The following is an 18,571-nucleotide window of genomic DNA, read 5'->3' on the forward strand; positions in this document are numbered from 1 at the left end:
GAAAACGGTACCACTGCATCTCATCTAGTTCTCCTCTAGCTGCCTATAAAAGTGGCGAATATCAGTATGATTACAATAGTCAAGCCCATTCACCTTTTTAAAAAAAAATAATGCTTCAAAGCTTAGACTCTTTCCAATCAGCTTTTTATTTTACTATGCTAATAATCCAGTATAAAACATTTCTATGTCAAAAGATCATTCTTAGAGGAGAAAAACATAATCAAGACAGTACATCAAAGAGGAGATCCATAAGATGGTTGCAGGTATGATTATTGAATGATAAAATAGGTTCAAAATTATCTGACATTAAAGCAAAGTGCATTTATAGTTAAAGGATAATGTACAAGGATAAAACTGACAATAATTAGCACAGAATAGGAAAAAGGCCGCTCTAAGTAACTACTGGAATTACATGGATTATGAGACAACATAGGACTAGATGCCATAGGTACAATGACCTGTTTATTCCATGTAAGATACGGAATATAGCAGTCATTTTAACATAAAATAACTTGTTGTACTTGTTGTATAATCTATTATTTCATGCATCCTATTACTTGCAGTCATACTTCTTACATGATTTTATTTATGGTATCTGCTAAGCTTCAATAAACTTTTAAAACTCAACTGTGCCGCTCTGCGAACCTTGACAAGTAGAAACAACTATCCCACTGATGAACCTTTATACACACTGGTTGAGACACAATAAAATATAGTATCCAATGATGTGCCCCACATTTTAGGATACAAGTAAGGATTTAGAGAAGGTGCAAAAGAGATGTACAAAAATAACAGGGATGTGGCTCTTGATACGTGATTCAACTAGAGAAACTTCGGTCATTTTCCTTGTAACTGAGGCGACTGCAAGGGAATCTTATAGAGATACTTAAAGAAAGATTAGGTGGACTGATGAACACCAGACACAATTACTTAATGAGTGAAACCACTTTTCCTCTCCCTCACAGATCTTAGTTGTAAATGCAGTGAAAGATAGGGAAATCCTATTCCTATTGGCAGTGGTATTACAAAACTATGAGGCATAAAAAGGTGATTGATAAAAGAATAAAACATGACAGGACAAGGGCTATTTTCAATATACTGCAAAAGATTAAGTGTGCTGCTAGTATTGAAGGCAGATTAAATTATCATGTTCAAAGAGAGCTGGACGAGAATCCGAATTGAAAGAATTTGCAGGAATAGAGAAACTGAGACACATTACTTGCTCTTGTGTATAGCCAGTGTGGTTTCAAAGGCAAATGGCCTCATTGTCTCCTCACAGAACAATAAAGTGCAGAAACAGGCCCTTTTAGCCCACCTTGTCTACATCAACCATGATACCTACTAACACTAATCACATTTGCCTGGATTAGGTCCATAGCCTTCTATGTCCTTCCTACTTAAGTACCTATCTAAATGCCTTTTAAATATTGCATTTTATCTATATTACTTTCTCCATCATTGTGAGATTGTTTCCTGTCTAGAAAATGTAGACAAAAGGGGACTAGAAATTGCTTACTTAATGTTGTGAAGCTTTGGAATTTTTATTCCTAAAAGATAATCAGACTTTCAGTATAATCAATGTTCTGATTTTAGCATTTCCTGGTAAATTCTACATGCTCCCAAATGACAGCACTGCAAGAATACTTTCATAATAGGGCTACCAGATTGGCCAGTCAAGAAAAAAGAAATCTTGTCCATGCCAGCAACACCTATGACACATGGATGAATAAACAAAACAGGAAAATACTTACTGCAGAATAAGTGTCAACAGGCTGATTGCTTCTACTGCAACATCGGAATCCATGTCGAGGACCATGGACACCATTCTGTCCTGCATAGAAATCAAATGCCAAAGAGCTCAATTCAACAGCAAACTATCAGCAACAAGGCTTGAACTGATGCTAGGCCTGGAGCCACTGTCTTAATTAGTGAAGGGAATTTGCCTCTGCCTCACAGATCTTGCTTATGGGCACAGTAGAAGAGGTCTTTACCTTGAAGCGGTTGGTGAAGAGTTCCAATTTCTGGCTGATTTCCTTGTTTTCATACAGATGCTGGAGTGCCCTTAAACATTTCAGTCTCACCTCTCGTTGCTAAAACAATGTAACAGGAAACAGTGGGTTTAGAACCAAGAAATCACTTGTGACATTAACTCGAAACTGGAAGTAGACTCTGGCCCATCTAAATCTGATTCCCTTAATTCCACAAACTGAATGGAGCTCACTTTAGAGATTTCGTTATTGAGAGAAAATCACTGCAAATTTATTACAAAGAACTGAATACTCTCAATGTATGTTCATAGTCTCCTACTGTGTAGCCCATCCATATCAAGGTTTGATGTATTCTATGTTCAGAGATGTTCTTCTTTACACTGTTATAACACATGATTATGAGTTACTGTCACCATCCTGTCAGCTTGAACCACTCTGGCCATTCTCATTAACAAGGTGTTTTTGCCTACAGAACTGCGTTAACTAGAAACTTTTTTAAAAACAATATTCTCTGCAAACTCTAGAGACTGTTGTCCATGGAGATCAATAGTTTCTGAGATACTCAAACCATCCTGTCTGGCCCAATGATTATTCCACAAACTTAGTTTAGATCACATTTTTCCCCATTCTGATGTTTGGTCTGAATAACAATTGAACCCCTTGACCATGCTTTTATGGATTGAGTTGCTGTCACATGAATAACTGATTAGATATTTGCATTGATGAGCAGAGGTATAGGTATATGTAATAAAGTGGTGTTGAATTCTGGGGCAGCTCACTCAGTTTTGGTTCCCACTAGACACCGTGGCTCCTAGTAGCTGTTTGCATGTGACAGCAGCTACACCCCACTACACTGCTTCACCAGACAGGCTAAATCAGGTGAGGGTAAACAGCAGTCTCATACAGGTGGGACGGGGCTGACTGGGCGAATGAGATCTACAATAAAATCCAACAGCTCGGAAGGCAGTACTGCAATGCTCCATGGAGAGCAAAGGACATGACAAGGCACAGAAGACAGTCATCCACTGCAACTAAGCAAGACCCCAGTTTGTTACACTCAGTCGTACTAGTGAACCTGGGCTTCGGAGGTCGAGAGAGTGTAACTACCTCAGTGCAACAGCCTTTTCACTTTAGAAACCCTCTCACACAGGTCTCCTATCATCGTCAAATATATAAAATAATTAGAGAAATATATGTTACATAGTTGAATTGAGATGCATTCTATATTGAATAGGAGCTCATAGCTAGGCAGGGAAGAGTGCAGTGCATTTACTATTTGAGTAATATTGTAAATATATTGCTTGTTTACATAATTATGTGTTATAGGCAAGAAGTATGTGAATGGCATGTCATTACAACATCATGTCATATGAGAGGGACTCACAAAAAAAGTGTAAGAAAAACTAAGTAGACAAGTATCCCTACTCCTACGTTTTTCTTTAGATTAGGTTCTGGAATTACAAAACATAACACCTTCAGCCAAAATTTATCCTTTGATCAAACATCCCACAAGAGAACAAGTTTCTTATCACCTCAGACCAAACAGATAGAAATGAGCCAGGTTTAAACATGTAGTCTGAGTTCTGTATTGTATTGATGAGCACATAGTGTATTGATGAACACTCAAGTCTGAATCCAACAATTCCAGTTCAAATCTTGATGGAACCTATTCATTCTTAATTTATATTGTTTTGATAAAGTATGTAAAGGGTTAACACAGTCAGTTAAACAATAGCAGCCTGTTTTTCTGTCAGCAGCTGATGATCAACAGATGTGCTAAGCCATATTTCTTCTTGCAGTTAAAGTGCTTCAAGGTCCTTGTCTTTGTGCAGTCATGCACATAGATAAGACCGCTCCAGCCTGTCCTGTGTATGTGGCCACTATATCTGTTCTGTAATTTATCTCTCTGTACTGTCGTGCACATAGATAAAGCTAGCTCCAGCTTGGTATGTGTGGAGGTATATGAACAACTATATCTATTCTGCAAGAGGAACTGCCAGTAGGTTGGTTGTCTGAGCAACTGAGTGATGGTTGGTGGTTTGACTGACTGACTGACTGACTGAAGTGCCCCGGAGGGTTTGAATAAAGGGTTTATATTTATATGGTCTCTGAGTGAGTTTATCTGGATTCGACTTCCACAGTTAGTCATGTGTGGAAGATCATTCGTATTAGATTCTAATTTTCTTTTTAAAAAAGCTTTAAGACATAGCAACACTGCTTTCTTTAAAAAACCTGCTCCTGCAATTCCTGTTATTCAAGGTCTAAATCAATGGGCTTTGATAACCTTCCGTGCTGGACTAAAGTAGCTCATTTAGTGGAAATGACATTTCATTTGTTTAAGGTGATAAACCTGAAGAAAGAGTGAAAAAATTTTGATGATAGGAGACATTGGAAAAAGCTTTCACTGAAATGTACTGTTTTCATAGTGCAATGGTGAACACTGCATTTCTGAATCAGTGATCCCAATCTGAATGTGTCAAATCTCAGTACTTAATGTAATGGTAGATTTGGGACATGCAAAGCATGCTGGCTAGTTTGTTACTCAAACCGAGAATGTAGCCTCTTTGTTGTAATTGCTTGTCCATGCTAGAGTACCTCTGAATGCACAGCAAGAGGAATTTTGCAGTTTCCATGTGCAACCTGTAGAGTGCAGATTGCAAGACCAGATCTTCCCTTGACAAAGCTACACAAGCCATTTCTGATTAGTCAATAGGTTTCAATAGCTACATTTAACATCAGAGAAATGTATACAATAGACATCCTAAAATTCTTTTTTCGGTTTTTCCAAGTGTTGTTGTCGCCTCTTCTCTGATGAGACTTCTAAGATAGACTTATTTACCCTTATCAATAGATTACCTCTCAAAGTACACTTTATACAACCTTGAGATTCATCTCCTTACAGACAGCAACAAAACAAAGAACCCAATAGAATTAATTTTAAAAAATCGTCATACAGCTAATGTGCAGGAGGCAAAAAAACAAACCGTGCAAACAATGAAAATAAGCAAATAGCATTCTGAACTGAAGTTTACAAAATTAAATCCAGACACAAAGCCAGGCATCACCTTCAGCCGATTTAGGAACAGGCCACATCCTCACTTCAGCACAGAGCCGAGTAAGCATCGAAGAGCATTGAACTGAATCGGCCCATCCTTCACCTCAGGCCACAACACCTTGACCTTTTCAACTTGGCTCGGTGCTTTAATCGTCCCTTCCTTGCTCTCAGCCAGGTGCCCTGCTACCTTGAATCAGCCTGTACCCAACCTTTCCAATTCGACCCAGTGCTTAAATCAATCAAACCTCAGGATTTTTCTCATTCTCAGGCCTGGGCTCCGCCTCAACTCTGCCTTGCCAGTACTTAATTCTCAACTACACCCTTTCCATTTCACCACATTTCCACATGTTTGCCCTCTACTCTAGTCTTTGCAACTATAGGGTCCCACTGACTTTTGTTTCTATTGTCTCTTGCTTATTTGGTCTTCAACTTCCACCTCGAGTCTCCCATCTGGCACCCATACTTCTGCCAAAGTAGCCTAATCTGCAAAAGATTAAGTAATCACTGCTGTGAGGAACTTGGTCCCTGTACTTTTGAGATATAGCCCATCTGGCATATCAATCATACCTGCTTAGAAATGATCAGAAATCCTCACCCCTGCAGTATCACACTGCCCGTGCATTCATTTGCTTCAGCCTCCAATTTCTGTACTTGTTAGCATACTGCACTGGGAGCAATCCCAAGATTATGTCTTTAAGTTCTTCCTCAGTTCTCTAAAATCTGCTTGTAGGACCTCAACCCTCATTCTACCTATTCAATATGTACTAATGTGGAACTCAGCTTCTGGTGCTTCACTCTACTTCATAATGTGCCGCAGGTGTTCAATTATATTCTTGACCCTAGGTACCAGGGAAGCAGTATACTGTCCTGGTTCTTGCTGCACTCTCCAGTATCCAAAAGGCAGTCTTTTGGTAAGGAGAGTGAACTTATGGACTCTGGACTATCTACTTGCTCCACCGAGACTGCCTGGTGGTAATTTATAACCACTGTCTAATCAAACTATGGCATGAGTACTTTCTAAATAGTCTCAGGCTTGAAGATGTATTACAATAACTTCAGTTGTCACTGAAACTTAGAAACACAATTTGCTGCAACTGAAGGCATTTCCTGCAGATGCAATTATCTAGATTATTGAGATCACTAAAAGCATTCACTTCTTTCCACGAAGCACAGGATGGCCACCCCATTCCATTTTGAATTGCAGATAGGTGCCAATAGATCCCAGGGTCATATTTACATCGATAGGATAATGTTGGGGGTGAATGATAAGCTATGAATACTTGCACAGAAATCCAGATGCTTCCAGCACCATGAAAGGCAAGTCAAAAAAAGGCAAGTGGAATTCCAAGGAGACCATTTGCACAGAACTACAACATGTTAGTCAAATAGGACCAGGGTCAATGACACATTCATTACACAAAGGACAGTTGCCTCAGTACAGCAGAGCATTGGGAGGGGCATGCTTTCCCCTTTTAAGATTAGAGTTTTATTTGTCCAGATAGGTGACAGCAAGATCCAGCAGAATTCAAAGGGACCAACAGCAGAATCTTTGTGGCCAATCTTAGTGTTTGTATTATTTCTATTTCATCCATTTAATGGGATTATCATCAATCTGCACTTTACAATTTTTGTTGATCTTGCTTTGTAAACCTTAAAATCACTACATTCCGTATGAATATCCCTGTACAGACCGTCTCTAATTTTAACCTCCACATTTCAACCACAAGAGATTATTCTCTGTTCATCCTACCAGCAGCTTAAAATCATCTTAACCCTCTCATTAAAGAAATCTTGACTTGCATCTGAGTTGTTGAGTAGCTCGCCGAGCTGGCTTGTAAGCTTGCAGACATTTTGTTACCCAGCTAGGCACATCAGTGCAATTTCGAATGAAATACCAGTGATCTACATTGTTTGTCTTTTATGATTAGCCTGTTTGTGTTTCATACTGTATTACAGGTCCACAATCCCATATCCGAAATTCTGAAATCCAAAAAGCTCCAAAAACTGACTTTTTTTTCGCCATCTGCTGACGTCACTCAGGTGTGACATGGCAGCATGAGCAGAGGCCGCCAGACGTCAGTTGCGGCTCAGCGCTCGTACTGGTTACATGTGCATTTGCTGTTCACTGATATTCTGTGTTCACTGTTGACTTTGTGTTTAATTTCACTGTGAAAATGTCAAAAAGAGCTGCAGATACCCCAATGGGTAACAATGAGAAAAAGAGAAGGAAGCATCTATCATTATCAATAACACAGAAAGTAGAGTTATTACAGAAGCTTGATCATGGTGTGTCTGTGCGGCGTCTTACTGAAGAACATGGTGTTGGAACTACCACTGTATATGATTTAAAGAAACAAAGACAAGTTACTGGAGTTTTATAGTGACAGTGACATTCTACATTTATTCCAATAAGTCATTTACCATGTGTTTGATTCGGTTTGTTTGAAGCTGTATATTTTATGTTTTATTGAATGTTTTTGTTGGAAATAAAAAAATTTCTTGTCATTATTCCCTAAACGATACAGTATAACAACTATTTACATAGCATTTACATTGTATTAGGTATTATAAGTAATCTAGAGATGATTTAAAGTATACAGGAGGATGTGCGTAGGTCTGGAGCTCTGCCGGGTCCTAAAGTCCACCCACACTGAGCCAGATTAAATAAGGGACTTGAGCATGCATACGTGTTTTTTGGTATCAAACACCCTTTACATTAGTTTCATTTTATTCCCCCCCCCCCACATTCAAAATTGTGTTTATTGCACAACAGACATAATGAAAAACAGAACTGCAGCCGCATCACAGACAAGTTTTTTACACCCTTAGCTACTGAAATTCTGCAACTCACAAGAGGGCAATAAACCTATCAATCCACACAGGTTTTTTGACTTTGAAAGGAAACTTGAGCACTCAGGAAACCATTCAGGAAGAATGTGCAAACTCTCGAAGGCAGGTTGAACCTGGGTCACTGGAGCCTTGAGGCAGCAGCTCTATTGCTGCACTATTTTGCTGTCCCCATTCATTTTTTCCCCAAACACAACAAAAACACCGATACCTTGTCAAATAACATCCAGCCGACGTACTTCAGATAGCCGTCATTAAGAAATGAGTCACTGTAGCGCTTCATCCATATACCAATTTCCTCCATACAGATGGCACGTATCTCAGCAATCAAATCCCTGCCAAGTGAGTGCAAAAGATCAACAATACATGGCTACATAGCACAATACTCATCACCAATACTTCAGTAAACATATTCAGCACTTAATCACTGGCACACATTCAGTACAAATGTGCCTCAGGATGACAACTAGATTACAAAAGGAAGGGTCTTGTACTTAAGTAGCTGCAACTTACCGATACCTATGGACAAACACTCCCTTAAAGATGGCATTCATCATGTTTTCAACCTCTTCCTGATTCTGCAGCAACTGCAAAACAAGACGAGAGCCACTGTACTCTGTGGAATACGAGTTGTGGTTATAGAGAGCAGCACTACACACGCACTCAATAACAGGTAAATGAATTTTCTTGAAAAACCGACAAATGCCAAAATCGAAATAGAAACAAAAATTGCTGGAAACTTTCAGCAGATCAGATGGCATCTGTGGAAAGAAAGTGTCAACTGAGCATTCTATACGCAGGTAGCGAGTGTATTTCTGATTGCCTAGCACTTTAATTCTCTATGTCACTCTCAATTTGACCCATCTGACATTCTACAGTGATGGAATGAGAACCAACACAAGCTTGAGAAACAACACGTCCGGAGTTTTCCAGACTCAATAATAAATACTCCAATTTTAACCCTTTCTGTCTGTATTAAACAGATCATTTCCATTGCAAGTTGTCCAGTCATTTCAGCTCAGTTTTCCCTCTCCCCATTGGCCTGCTTGGCATGTCACACAGCTCTGATATTAGTAACAGAACAGGTAAAGGTGCATAATTACAGCAGTTCAACAACACTATGACTACTTTGATCATTTTGCACTAAAATAGACTTTGGTGTAATTGTTTCTTTCTTATCAAAACTATGTACAATTTATGATTTCTTCTGAATAATGCTTATGTTATGTGCCTGTGATACTGCTGCAAGATTTTCCATTGCACCTGTACTTGTACACATGACAAATTCCACTTTGACCGTGTCCTAAATGGCCATTTACTCATTTGACTAGGTCTCACCCTAACATGGGTACTTAAGCCCCATCCATCCACGTTCTCTCCACTGATGAGGGTCTATGACCTGAAATGTTAACAGATACTACCTGACATGCTAAGTGCATCATTTCTTCTGTTATTTCCCACCCTGCAGTGGTCATTCATACACACACACACACACACATAAAAAAGTACTGCCATTGCTCACTACTTGCTACTCACCTCTTTGCGTTTCTGTAGCAGCATCTCCAGGCGATCATTGGCCCTCTTGCCTGCTGCCTTGTTCCGCTCAGTATCATACTGACGCTGATTGTTTTCTTGGTGAACTTTCAGATTCATGGCCACATCCACCAGAGCTGTCATCAACTTCATTGCTGTCACACCAGAAATAATTATTAGTGGCAAATAGCAGGAAGCAGCATATGCCCCCCAACTAGAAACTCCATCTAGCCAGCTACACTCCTGAAATCCTGGAGCTGTCCTTCATCCACTAACCCCCCCCCACCCCCCCACCATTTGACCTCAAGTGCCAGGCAGCACTCCACATACGCCCAACCTGACCACAAATGGCCATGCCCTTATGAGAAAACCTAATGTCAGTGAGAATGGCGCAGTATTTAACAATGCTACAGATAGACCATGTTATACTAACCAGCCAGTGTGCTGGTGTGCCTGAAGGCACGGACCTGTGAATCGGAGAGTCCAGTCAAGAGGGAAATCACCGTGTCCACCATATACTCATCGTAAATGACATTGTACTGACACTGACGCACCAGCACAGCAATGAATTCACAGAAATTTTGCCGGAACTTCTTCCATACAGGACCAGCCATTGACAGAGGGTAATCAGCACTGTCCTGCAATGTAATAATATTACATGTCTTACAAAAGCTATACAGTATAAACAATAGCAAGGAGAAGCTTGCAAACACATCCCAGATGCTGCTTACAATTGTATAAGTTGTGGAGGCAGACTGCACAGGTGTAATGAGGCTGGAAGATAATGCTCAGTCAGGGCATCAAAAGATATGGCAAGAAGGCAGGTGCATGGGGTTGAGTGGGAGCCAGGATCAGCAATGACGGGCTGAGTGGCCTAACACTGCTCCTATGTCTTATGGTTCTTTACTTTTGGACTACCCTAACCTTGGGGAAAAAGGCTATTCACCTTTTATATGACCCCCCATGATTTATTATCTTCGAGCTCACCCCTCAACTTCCTAGGCTCCAAGCCTATCCAGCCTCTGCTGAAAACCAAAGGCCTCCAGTTCTATTAACATCCCTGAAAACCTTCTGCACTCTCCAACTAAATGGCATTCCCACAGCAGGGTGACCAAAAGTGTACGCAGTACTCCAAAGAGTGCTCTTAACAAGGACTTGTACACTTGCAACAAGACATCTCAACTCCTGTACTCATATCTGACCAATGACTTCATGGCCACTCAGTCTATTTGTGCCACCACTTTCAAGGCATTATGTACCCACTAACTAAGTCTTCCTATACTCCCCAGACTCTTATTGCACAGGTCCCAGCCTGGTTTGTTTAACAAAATGCAACATGAAGTCACTGGCAGCTCGTTCCACACTCTCATGACCCACTGAGTGAAGATGTTTCCCGATTTTACTTTTCACCTTTCGTCCTTAACCCATGATCTCTAGCTGTAGTTCCACCCAACCTCAGTCCTTTTACCCATCTATATCCCTCAATTTTGTTTACCTCTATCAAATCTCCTCTCCGTATTCTACATCTCAAGGAATGAATTCCTAATCTATTCAATCTTTCCTTATAACTCACATCCCCCAGACCCAGCAACATCCTTATAAATTTTCTCAGTACTTTCAACCTTGTTTACATCTTTCCTGTTGGTAGGTGACCAAAACTTCACACAATACTCCAAATTCGGCCTCACCAACGTCTTATACGACTTGAATATAACATCCCATCTCCTGTACTCGGTACTCAAAATTATGAAGACCAGTGTGCTTAAACCTATCTACCTGTTATGGCACTTTCAACAAATTATGGACCTGTGTTCTCAGATCCCTTTGTTCTACCACACCCCAGTGCCCTACCTTTCACTGTGTAAGACTACCCTGGTTGAACTTACCAAGAACAACACCTCACACTTGTCTGCATTAAATTCCATCTGCCCTTTCATCAGGCCAATTTTCCAGCTGATTCAGATCCCGCTGCAAGCTCTGATTGTCTTCCTCGCTGTCCACTACACCTCCAATCTTGGTGTCATCTGCAAATTTGCTTATCCAGCTAATCACATTCTCATCCAGATTATTAATATAGATTTCAAACACCGATGAACCTAGCACTGATCCCTGCGGCACTCCACCGGACACAGGCCTCCAAATTAGAGAGGCCACCATCTACTGCCGCTCTATGCATTCTCCCACAAAGCAAATGCAATTTACTATGTCATCTTGAATGCTGAATGACTGAACCTTCTTGACCAACCTTCCATATTGTACCTTGTCAAATGCTTAGCTAAAGCCCATATAGACAATATCCACTGTCTTGCCTTCATCAACTTTCCCGGGAACTTGCTCGAAAAACTCTAAGATTGGTTAGACATGACTTACCATGCACAAAGCCACGCTGACTATCTCTAATCAGTCCATGTCGGTCCAAAAACCTGTATATCCAATTCCTTAGAATACCTGCCAATAACTTTCCCCACTATTAATGTCAGGCTCACTGGCCTATGGTTTCCTGTTTATTTTGAGTTTTTCTTAAACAGCAGAACAACATTGGCTATCCTCCAATCTGCTGGTACCTCACCTGCTGCTAAGGATGAGTTAAATTTCTGTGCTAGGGCCCTGGAAATTTCTGCACCTCCTACAAGGTCTGAGAGAACATCTCTGTCAAGCCCTGGGGATTTATCCAACCTAATTTGCCTCAAGACAGCAAAAACCTCCCCTGTAATCTGAATACGGTCCATGTAGTTGACGATGCTTTGCTTCACTTCTATAGACTGTCCGTCTCCTGAGTAAATACAAATGCAAAAAAATTCACCTTGCATATGTCGTAATTAACTCCATCTGCTATTCCTTACCTCACTGGCCCAGTTAATAAGATGCCATTGTACCTTGGATAACCTCCTTCACTGTACCACCAATCTTAGTGTCATCTGCACACTGATTAACTACGTCATCAACATTTTTGCCTTTCACACACCATCTCCTCTACAATTCTATATAAAAGTCTATTTGCTGTATCATAAGTAAAATGCAATCTTGTATATTAAGATCATGAAAAGGGAGGGAGAACAGCTAGATGTCTTGGTATTGATACCAATGACATAGGAGGGAAAAGCAAAGGGGTCCTGAAAAGAGAATTTATAGAGCTAGGTAGAAAGCTGAGTAGCAGGACCTCCCGGGTAGTAATTTCTGGATTGTTGCCTGTGCTACGTGCCAGTGAAGGTAGAAACAGGATGATCTGGCAGATTAATGCGTGGCTGAGAAGATGGTGCAGGGGAGCAGGGCTTCAGGTTCTTGGATCATTGGGATCTCTCCTGGGGGAGATATGACCTGTTGAAAAGTGACAGGTTGCACCTGAACCTGAGGGGAACCAATAATAGTTTTGCTACAACAAGTGTACGGGACATTGGAAAAAAGTTGAATTTCCCCATGGGGATGAATAAAGTATCTATCTATCTATCTAATCTCGCTGGCAGGTTTGTTAGAGCTGTTGGGGTGGGTTTAAACTAATTTGGCAGGTGAGTAGGCACCAGAGCCAAGGGACTCAGGATAGGACGGATGGTAAAATAGCAAATATAGTGTACAGTTAGACTGTCAGGAAGGGCAGACAGCTGATAGGACATAATTGCTGCCAGCAGGGCAAGTATCAGTGCATTAGGGATGCAGAATCAAAAAGGGTAGCAAATACAGTACTCAAAGTGTTATATCTCAATGCACGGAGTATAAGAAATAAGATGGATAATCTTGTTGCATTATTACAGATTGTCAGGTATGATGTTGTGGCCATCACTGATCCGTGGCTGAAGGATGGTTGTAGTTGGGAGCTAAATGTTCATGGTTACACATTGTACCAGAGGGACAGGAAGGTAGACAGAAGCAGTGGCGTGGCTCTGCTAGTAAAGAATGGGATTAAATCAGTGGAAAGATATGACATTGGATTGGAAGATGTTGAAACTTTGTGGGTTGAGTTCCAAACTTCAAGGGTAAATGGACCCTGATGGAAGTTATACACAGGCCTCCCAAAAACAGCTGGGTTATGGACCAGATTACAACAGGAAATAGAAAAGGTGTGTCAAAGGGCAATGTTATTATAATCATGGAAGATTTCAACAAGCAGGTCGATTGAGAAAATCAGGATGAAAATGGATCTCAAGAGAGTGAATTTGTTGAATGCCTACAAGATGGCTTTTTAGAGCAGTTTGTTGTTGGGACTGCTAGGAGATCAGCTATACTGGATTGAGTGTTATGTAATGAACCAGGGACGATTAGGGAGCTTAAGGTGAAGGAACCCTTAGGAGACAGTGATCACAATATGAGTGAGTTCAACTTGAAATCTGATAGGGAAAAAGTAAAGTCTGACATAGCAGTATTTCAGTGGAATAAAAGGAAATTACAGTGGCATGAGAGGGGAGTTGGCTGAAGTAAATTAGAAGAAGATGCTGGCATGGATGACAGCAAAACAGCAATGGCATGAGCTTCTCGGAAAAATGAAGGTGGTGCAGGATAGATGAATTCCAAAAATGAAGAAATATTCAAATCGCAAAATAGTACAACTGTGGCTGACAAGGGAAATCAAATCTAATATAAAAGCAAAAGGGACAGCATACAACAAAGCAAAAATTAGTGGGAAGACAGAGGATTGAGAAGCTTTTAAAACCCTACAGAGAGCAACTGAAAGAATCATTAGGAGGGAAAAGATGAAATATGAAAGCAAGCTAGCAAACAATATCAAAGTGGATAGTAAAAACTTTTTCAAGTACATAAAAAATAAATGAAAGTGGATATAGGACCACTAGAAAATGAGGCCGGAAAAATAATAATGGGTACAAGGAGATGGCATATAAATTAAATGAGTCTAAATTTGGCATCAGTCTTCACTGTGGAAGACACTAGCAGTGTACCAAATGTTGAAGGGTGCAAGGGAAGAGAAGTGAGTGCAGTTACTATTACAAGGGAGAGATGCTCAAAAAGCTTAAAGACCCAAGATTACACAAGTCACCCAGACCAGATCAACTGCACCCTAGGGTTCTGGAAGAAGTAGCAGTAGAGATTGTGGGGGGCATTAGTAATGATCTTTCAAAAATCATTGGCCTCTGGCATAGTGCCAGAGGACTGGAAAATTGAAAATGTCACTCCATTCATTAAGAAAGGAGAAAGGCAGCAGAAAGGCAATTATAGACCAGTTAACCTGACCTCAGAGGTTGGGAAGATGGTGGAGTCAATTGTTGAGGATAAGGCTATGGAGTACTTGGTGACACAGGACAAAGTTAGCATGGTTTCCTTAAGGGAATACCTTGCCTGACAGATCCGTTGGAAGTCTTTGAGGAGATTGCACGCAAGGTAGATAAAGGGGAAACAGTGGACGTTGTATCCTTGGACTTTTAAAAAAAATGCCTTTGACAAGGTGTCACATGAGGCTGCTTACCAAGTTGAGAGCCCATAGTATTACAGGAAAGTTACTGGCATTAGAGCATTGGCAGACTGGTAGGAAGCAGTAAATGAGAATAAAAGGACTCTCTCCTGGTCGGCTGCCAGTGATTAGTGGTGTTCCACAGGGGTCAGCGTTGGGACTATTTTTTATGCTGTATATCAATGATTTAGCTGATGGAATAGTTGGCTTTGTTGCCACGTTTGCAGATGATATGAAGATTGGTGGAGGGGCAGGTAGCGTTGTGGAAAGAGGATGCAGAATGACTTAGATTAGAAGAATGGGCAATAGAGTGGCAAATTAAATATAATGTTGGAAAATGCATGGTCATGCACTTTGGTAGTAGAAATAAATGTGCAGACTATTTTCTAAACGGGGAGGAAATCCAAAAATTTGAGATGCAAAGGGACTTGGGAGTTGCTGTGCAGAACACCCTCAAGGTTAGCTGGCAAGCAGAGATGGTGGTGAGGTAGGCAAATGCAATGTTAGCATTCGTTTGAAGTGGTCTTGAATACAAGAGCATGGATGTGATGCTGAGGCTTTATAAGGCACTGATGAGGCCTCACCCAAAAGATGTGCTGGCATTGGAGAGGGTTCAGAGGAGGTTCACAAGGATGATTACGGGAATGAAAGGGTTATCATATGAGGAACGTTTGATAGCTCTGAATCTGTACTCACAGGAATTTAGAAGGATGGGGGTGATCTCATTGAAACCTTTTGAATGTTGAGAGGCCTTGACTGAGTAGATGTGGAAAGGATGTTTCACATAGTGGGGGAGACTAGGACAAGAGAACACAGCCTCAGGATAGAAGAGATTCCATTTAAAAGAGAGATAGGGAGAAATTTCTTTAGACAGAGGGTGGTGAACTTGTGGAATGTTGCCACAGGCAGCTGTGGAAGGAGGCTGTTGGGTGTATTTAAGGCAGAGCTGATAGGTTTTGGTTGGACATTGCATCAAAGGTTACGGGGAGAAGGCCAGGGAGTTCGGCTGAGAAGTGGATAAAAAGATCAGCTGTGACTGAGTGGTGGAGCAGACTAGATGGGCCAAATGGCCCGATTCTGCTCCTATGTCTTATATCTCACTATATACCTCATCGAACTCCTCCGTCATCTTCCGAATTATCTCTGCATTCTGAAGCTTTCGGAACATCTCTGAAGTAATGACACCTAAAGTGACAGAAAAGTAATATATAATTCCTTCCCCCTCAATCATATTTATCATCTCCAAGACTGACCCCTTAACAGAAGCAGACCACTCTGTTCAAGTTTGATTCCAGACGAACAAAAGGCAAAGTGCTACAGGAAAGTAGCCTTTTCCCCTCCCTAATGCTCAATTTTACAGAAAGGAACTCCTCTTGCACAATTTGGAGCATTGCACAAACACATTAGGAGCATTCCCAAGCAGATCTGGTGAAGAGCTCTAAAAAGCAGGAAGTTTTTCGATGGGAGTCCTTTACTGAAGTACTACACAGATGTAACAGAAGCGTTCCCAGAGTCCAGCGAAGAGTTTTAAAAACCCTGTCTCTATGAAAGAGGAGTTCTGCCCAGTGGAGTAGTCATTGTGGGAGCGGTTATTGTTGGAGTAGTCTGGAGTTCCATTCCTCTGCCTTCACATCTTACCTTTCACTTACAGCCCATTCACTCACATCCTCCACTCTTCCCTCCTTTCCTTTCACTACTAAAGTTTTGGCTTAACAGGGTTTTGGTGAGAACAGGCAGACGCAATGTAAGTAGGTAAGTTCATTCCTTATTTAAATCTGAGAGAATAGGGGGTATGTATACAGAGCCAGTGTTCTGCTCTGGGTGTTGGATATGGGATTTTCAGGAGACTTCCAGCCTCCCCAAAAGCCATATCTGCACCAGGTGCATCAAGATGCAGCTCCTTAGAGCCCGAGTTAGGGAACTGGAACAGCAGCTAGATGACCTTCAGCTTGTTAGGGAAAGTAAAGAGGTGATAGAAAGGAGCTACGGGGAGGTAGACACCCCAAGGCTACAGGAGACAGATAAATGGGTGACCATCAGGAGAGGGAAGGGAGAACATCAGATAGTGGAGAGCACCCCTGTGACCATCCCTCCTAACAATAAGTACTCAACTTTGAGTACCGTTGGGGTGGGGGGGGTGCAGAACGACCTACCTGGGGGAGGCAACAAGGGTCACGCCTCTGGTACTGAGTCTGGCCCTGTCGCTCAGAAGTGTAGGGAACTGAAGAAGATGGCAGCAGTAATAGGGGGCTCTACAGTTAGGGGTCAGATAGACAATTCTGTGGATACGCAAAGGAAACATGGACAGTTGCCAGGATTCACAATGTTTCTTAACATGTCCACAATATCTTGAAAAAGGAAGGTGAGCAGACAGAAGTCATGGTACATATTGATACCAACAACATAGTTAGAAAAAGGGAGGAGGTCCTGTAAAAAGAATACAAGGAATTAGGAAGGAAGCTGAGAAGCAGGACCTCAAGGGTAGTAATCTCGGGATTGCTGCTTATGCCACGTGACAGTAAGGACAGGACTAGAATGAGGTGGCAGCTAAATGCATAGCTGAAGAATTGGAGCAGGGGCAGGGATTCAGATTCCTGGATCATTGTGACCTCTTCTGGGGCAGGTATGACCTGTACAAAGGGATGGGTTGCATTTGAATCTGAGGGGACCAAAATTCTTGCAGACAGCTGTTGGAAATGGTTTAAACTAATATGGCAGGGGGATGGAAACCAGTATGATAGAGCTTAGAATGAGCCAGCAGGTTTACAAGTCGATGATAGATGTAACATGAATGTAAGGAAGGACAAGCTTGTGATTGGGTACAAATGCAGACAGAGCCAAGAGTCAAATTGTACCATAGAGGCAAAATTAAAAAAGGCAAAGAACATAGGACTGAAGGTCTGTATTTAAATGCGCGTAGCATTTGGAATAAGGTGGACAAACTCATGGTGCAATTAGAGATTGGTCAATATGAAGTTGGGGACATTACTGAGTCATGGCTAAAAGAAGACCATGGTTGGAAGCTTAACATCGAAGGATACTCTTTGTATCGAAAAGACAGGCAGGAAGGCAGAGGCAGTAGTGTGATTCTGTTGGTAAGAGATGGAATTACATCTTTTAGAAAGAGGTGACATAGAGTCAGAGAATGTTAAAACTTTGTGGGTGAAGTTAAGAAACTGCAAGGGTTAAAAACACATTATGGGAATCATACATAGACCTCCAAATAGTAGCCAAAATATGGGATTGAGATTGCCAAGGGAGCTGGAAAAGGCATGCAAGGATAATGACACAACTGTAATGTGGGACTTCAATATGCAAGAGGATTGGGAATATCAGGCTGGTGTTGGATCGCAAGGGAGGGAATTTGCTGAATGCCTACTCGGGAAAAGGCCAACTTGTGAAATAACCTAGATCTTATTAGGGAGCTTAATGTAAAGGAACCCTAGGAAGAAAATGATCATGATTGAATTCATACTGCAATTTGTGAGGAAGAAGCACAACTCACATGTATCAGTATCACAATGTAATATAAGAAATTACAGAGGCATGAGAGAGGAGTTTGCCCAGTGGATTGGAGGATACTGGCGGGGATGATGGCAGAGCAGAGATGGCTGAAGTTTCTGGGAATAGTTCACAAAGCACAGGATAGATATGTCCCACAGAAAAAGTAGTTCTCAAATGGCAGGGGTAGGCAATTGTGGCTAACAGGGGAACTTGAGGACTACATAAAAGCCAAAGAAAGGGCATACA

The 18,571-nt window shown here is 41.3% G+C and overlaps 1 protein-coding gene across 4 annotated transcripts in view; it reads right to left on the reverse strand.

Moving 5' to 3' along the window:
• LOC140730947 (cohesin subunit SA-1-like) overlaps positions 1 to 18,571 on the reverse strand; it is a 95,960-nt gene that overhangs the window by 52,613 nt on the left and 24,776 nt on the right. For all 4 annotated transcript variants that reach the window (XM_073052046.1, XM_073052047.1, XM_073052044.1 and 1 more), the window contains exons 9-15: positions 15,930 to 16,006; positions 9,857 to 10,061; positions 9,427 to 9,578; positions 8,404 to 8,477; positions 8,102 to 8,225; positions 1,992 to 2,090; positions 1,752 to 1,831 (exon numbers count right to left, since the gene is read on the reverse strand). In XM_073052046.1, coding sequence (XP_072908147.1) covers positions 1,752 to 1,831; positions 1,992 to 2,090; positions 8,102 to 8,225; positions 8,404 to 8,477; positions 9,427 to 9,578; positions 9,857 to 10,061; positions 15,930 to 16,006 — 811 coding nt within the window. The remainder of the gene's footprint in view (positions 1 to 1,751; positions 1,832 to 1,991; positions 2,091 to 8,101; positions 8,226 to 8,403; positions 8,478 to 9,426; positions 9,579 to 9,856; positions 10,062 to 15,929; positions 16,007 to 18,571) is intronic.

This window comes from Hemitrygon akajei, chromosome 7 (genome assembly GCF_048418815.1).
Source record: "Hemitrygon akajei chromosome 7, sHemAka1.3, whole genome shotgun sequence".
NCBI classification, from domain to species: Eukaryota; Metazoa; Chordata; class Chondrichthyes; order Myliobatiformes; family Dasyatidae; genus Hemitrygon; species Hemitrygon akajei.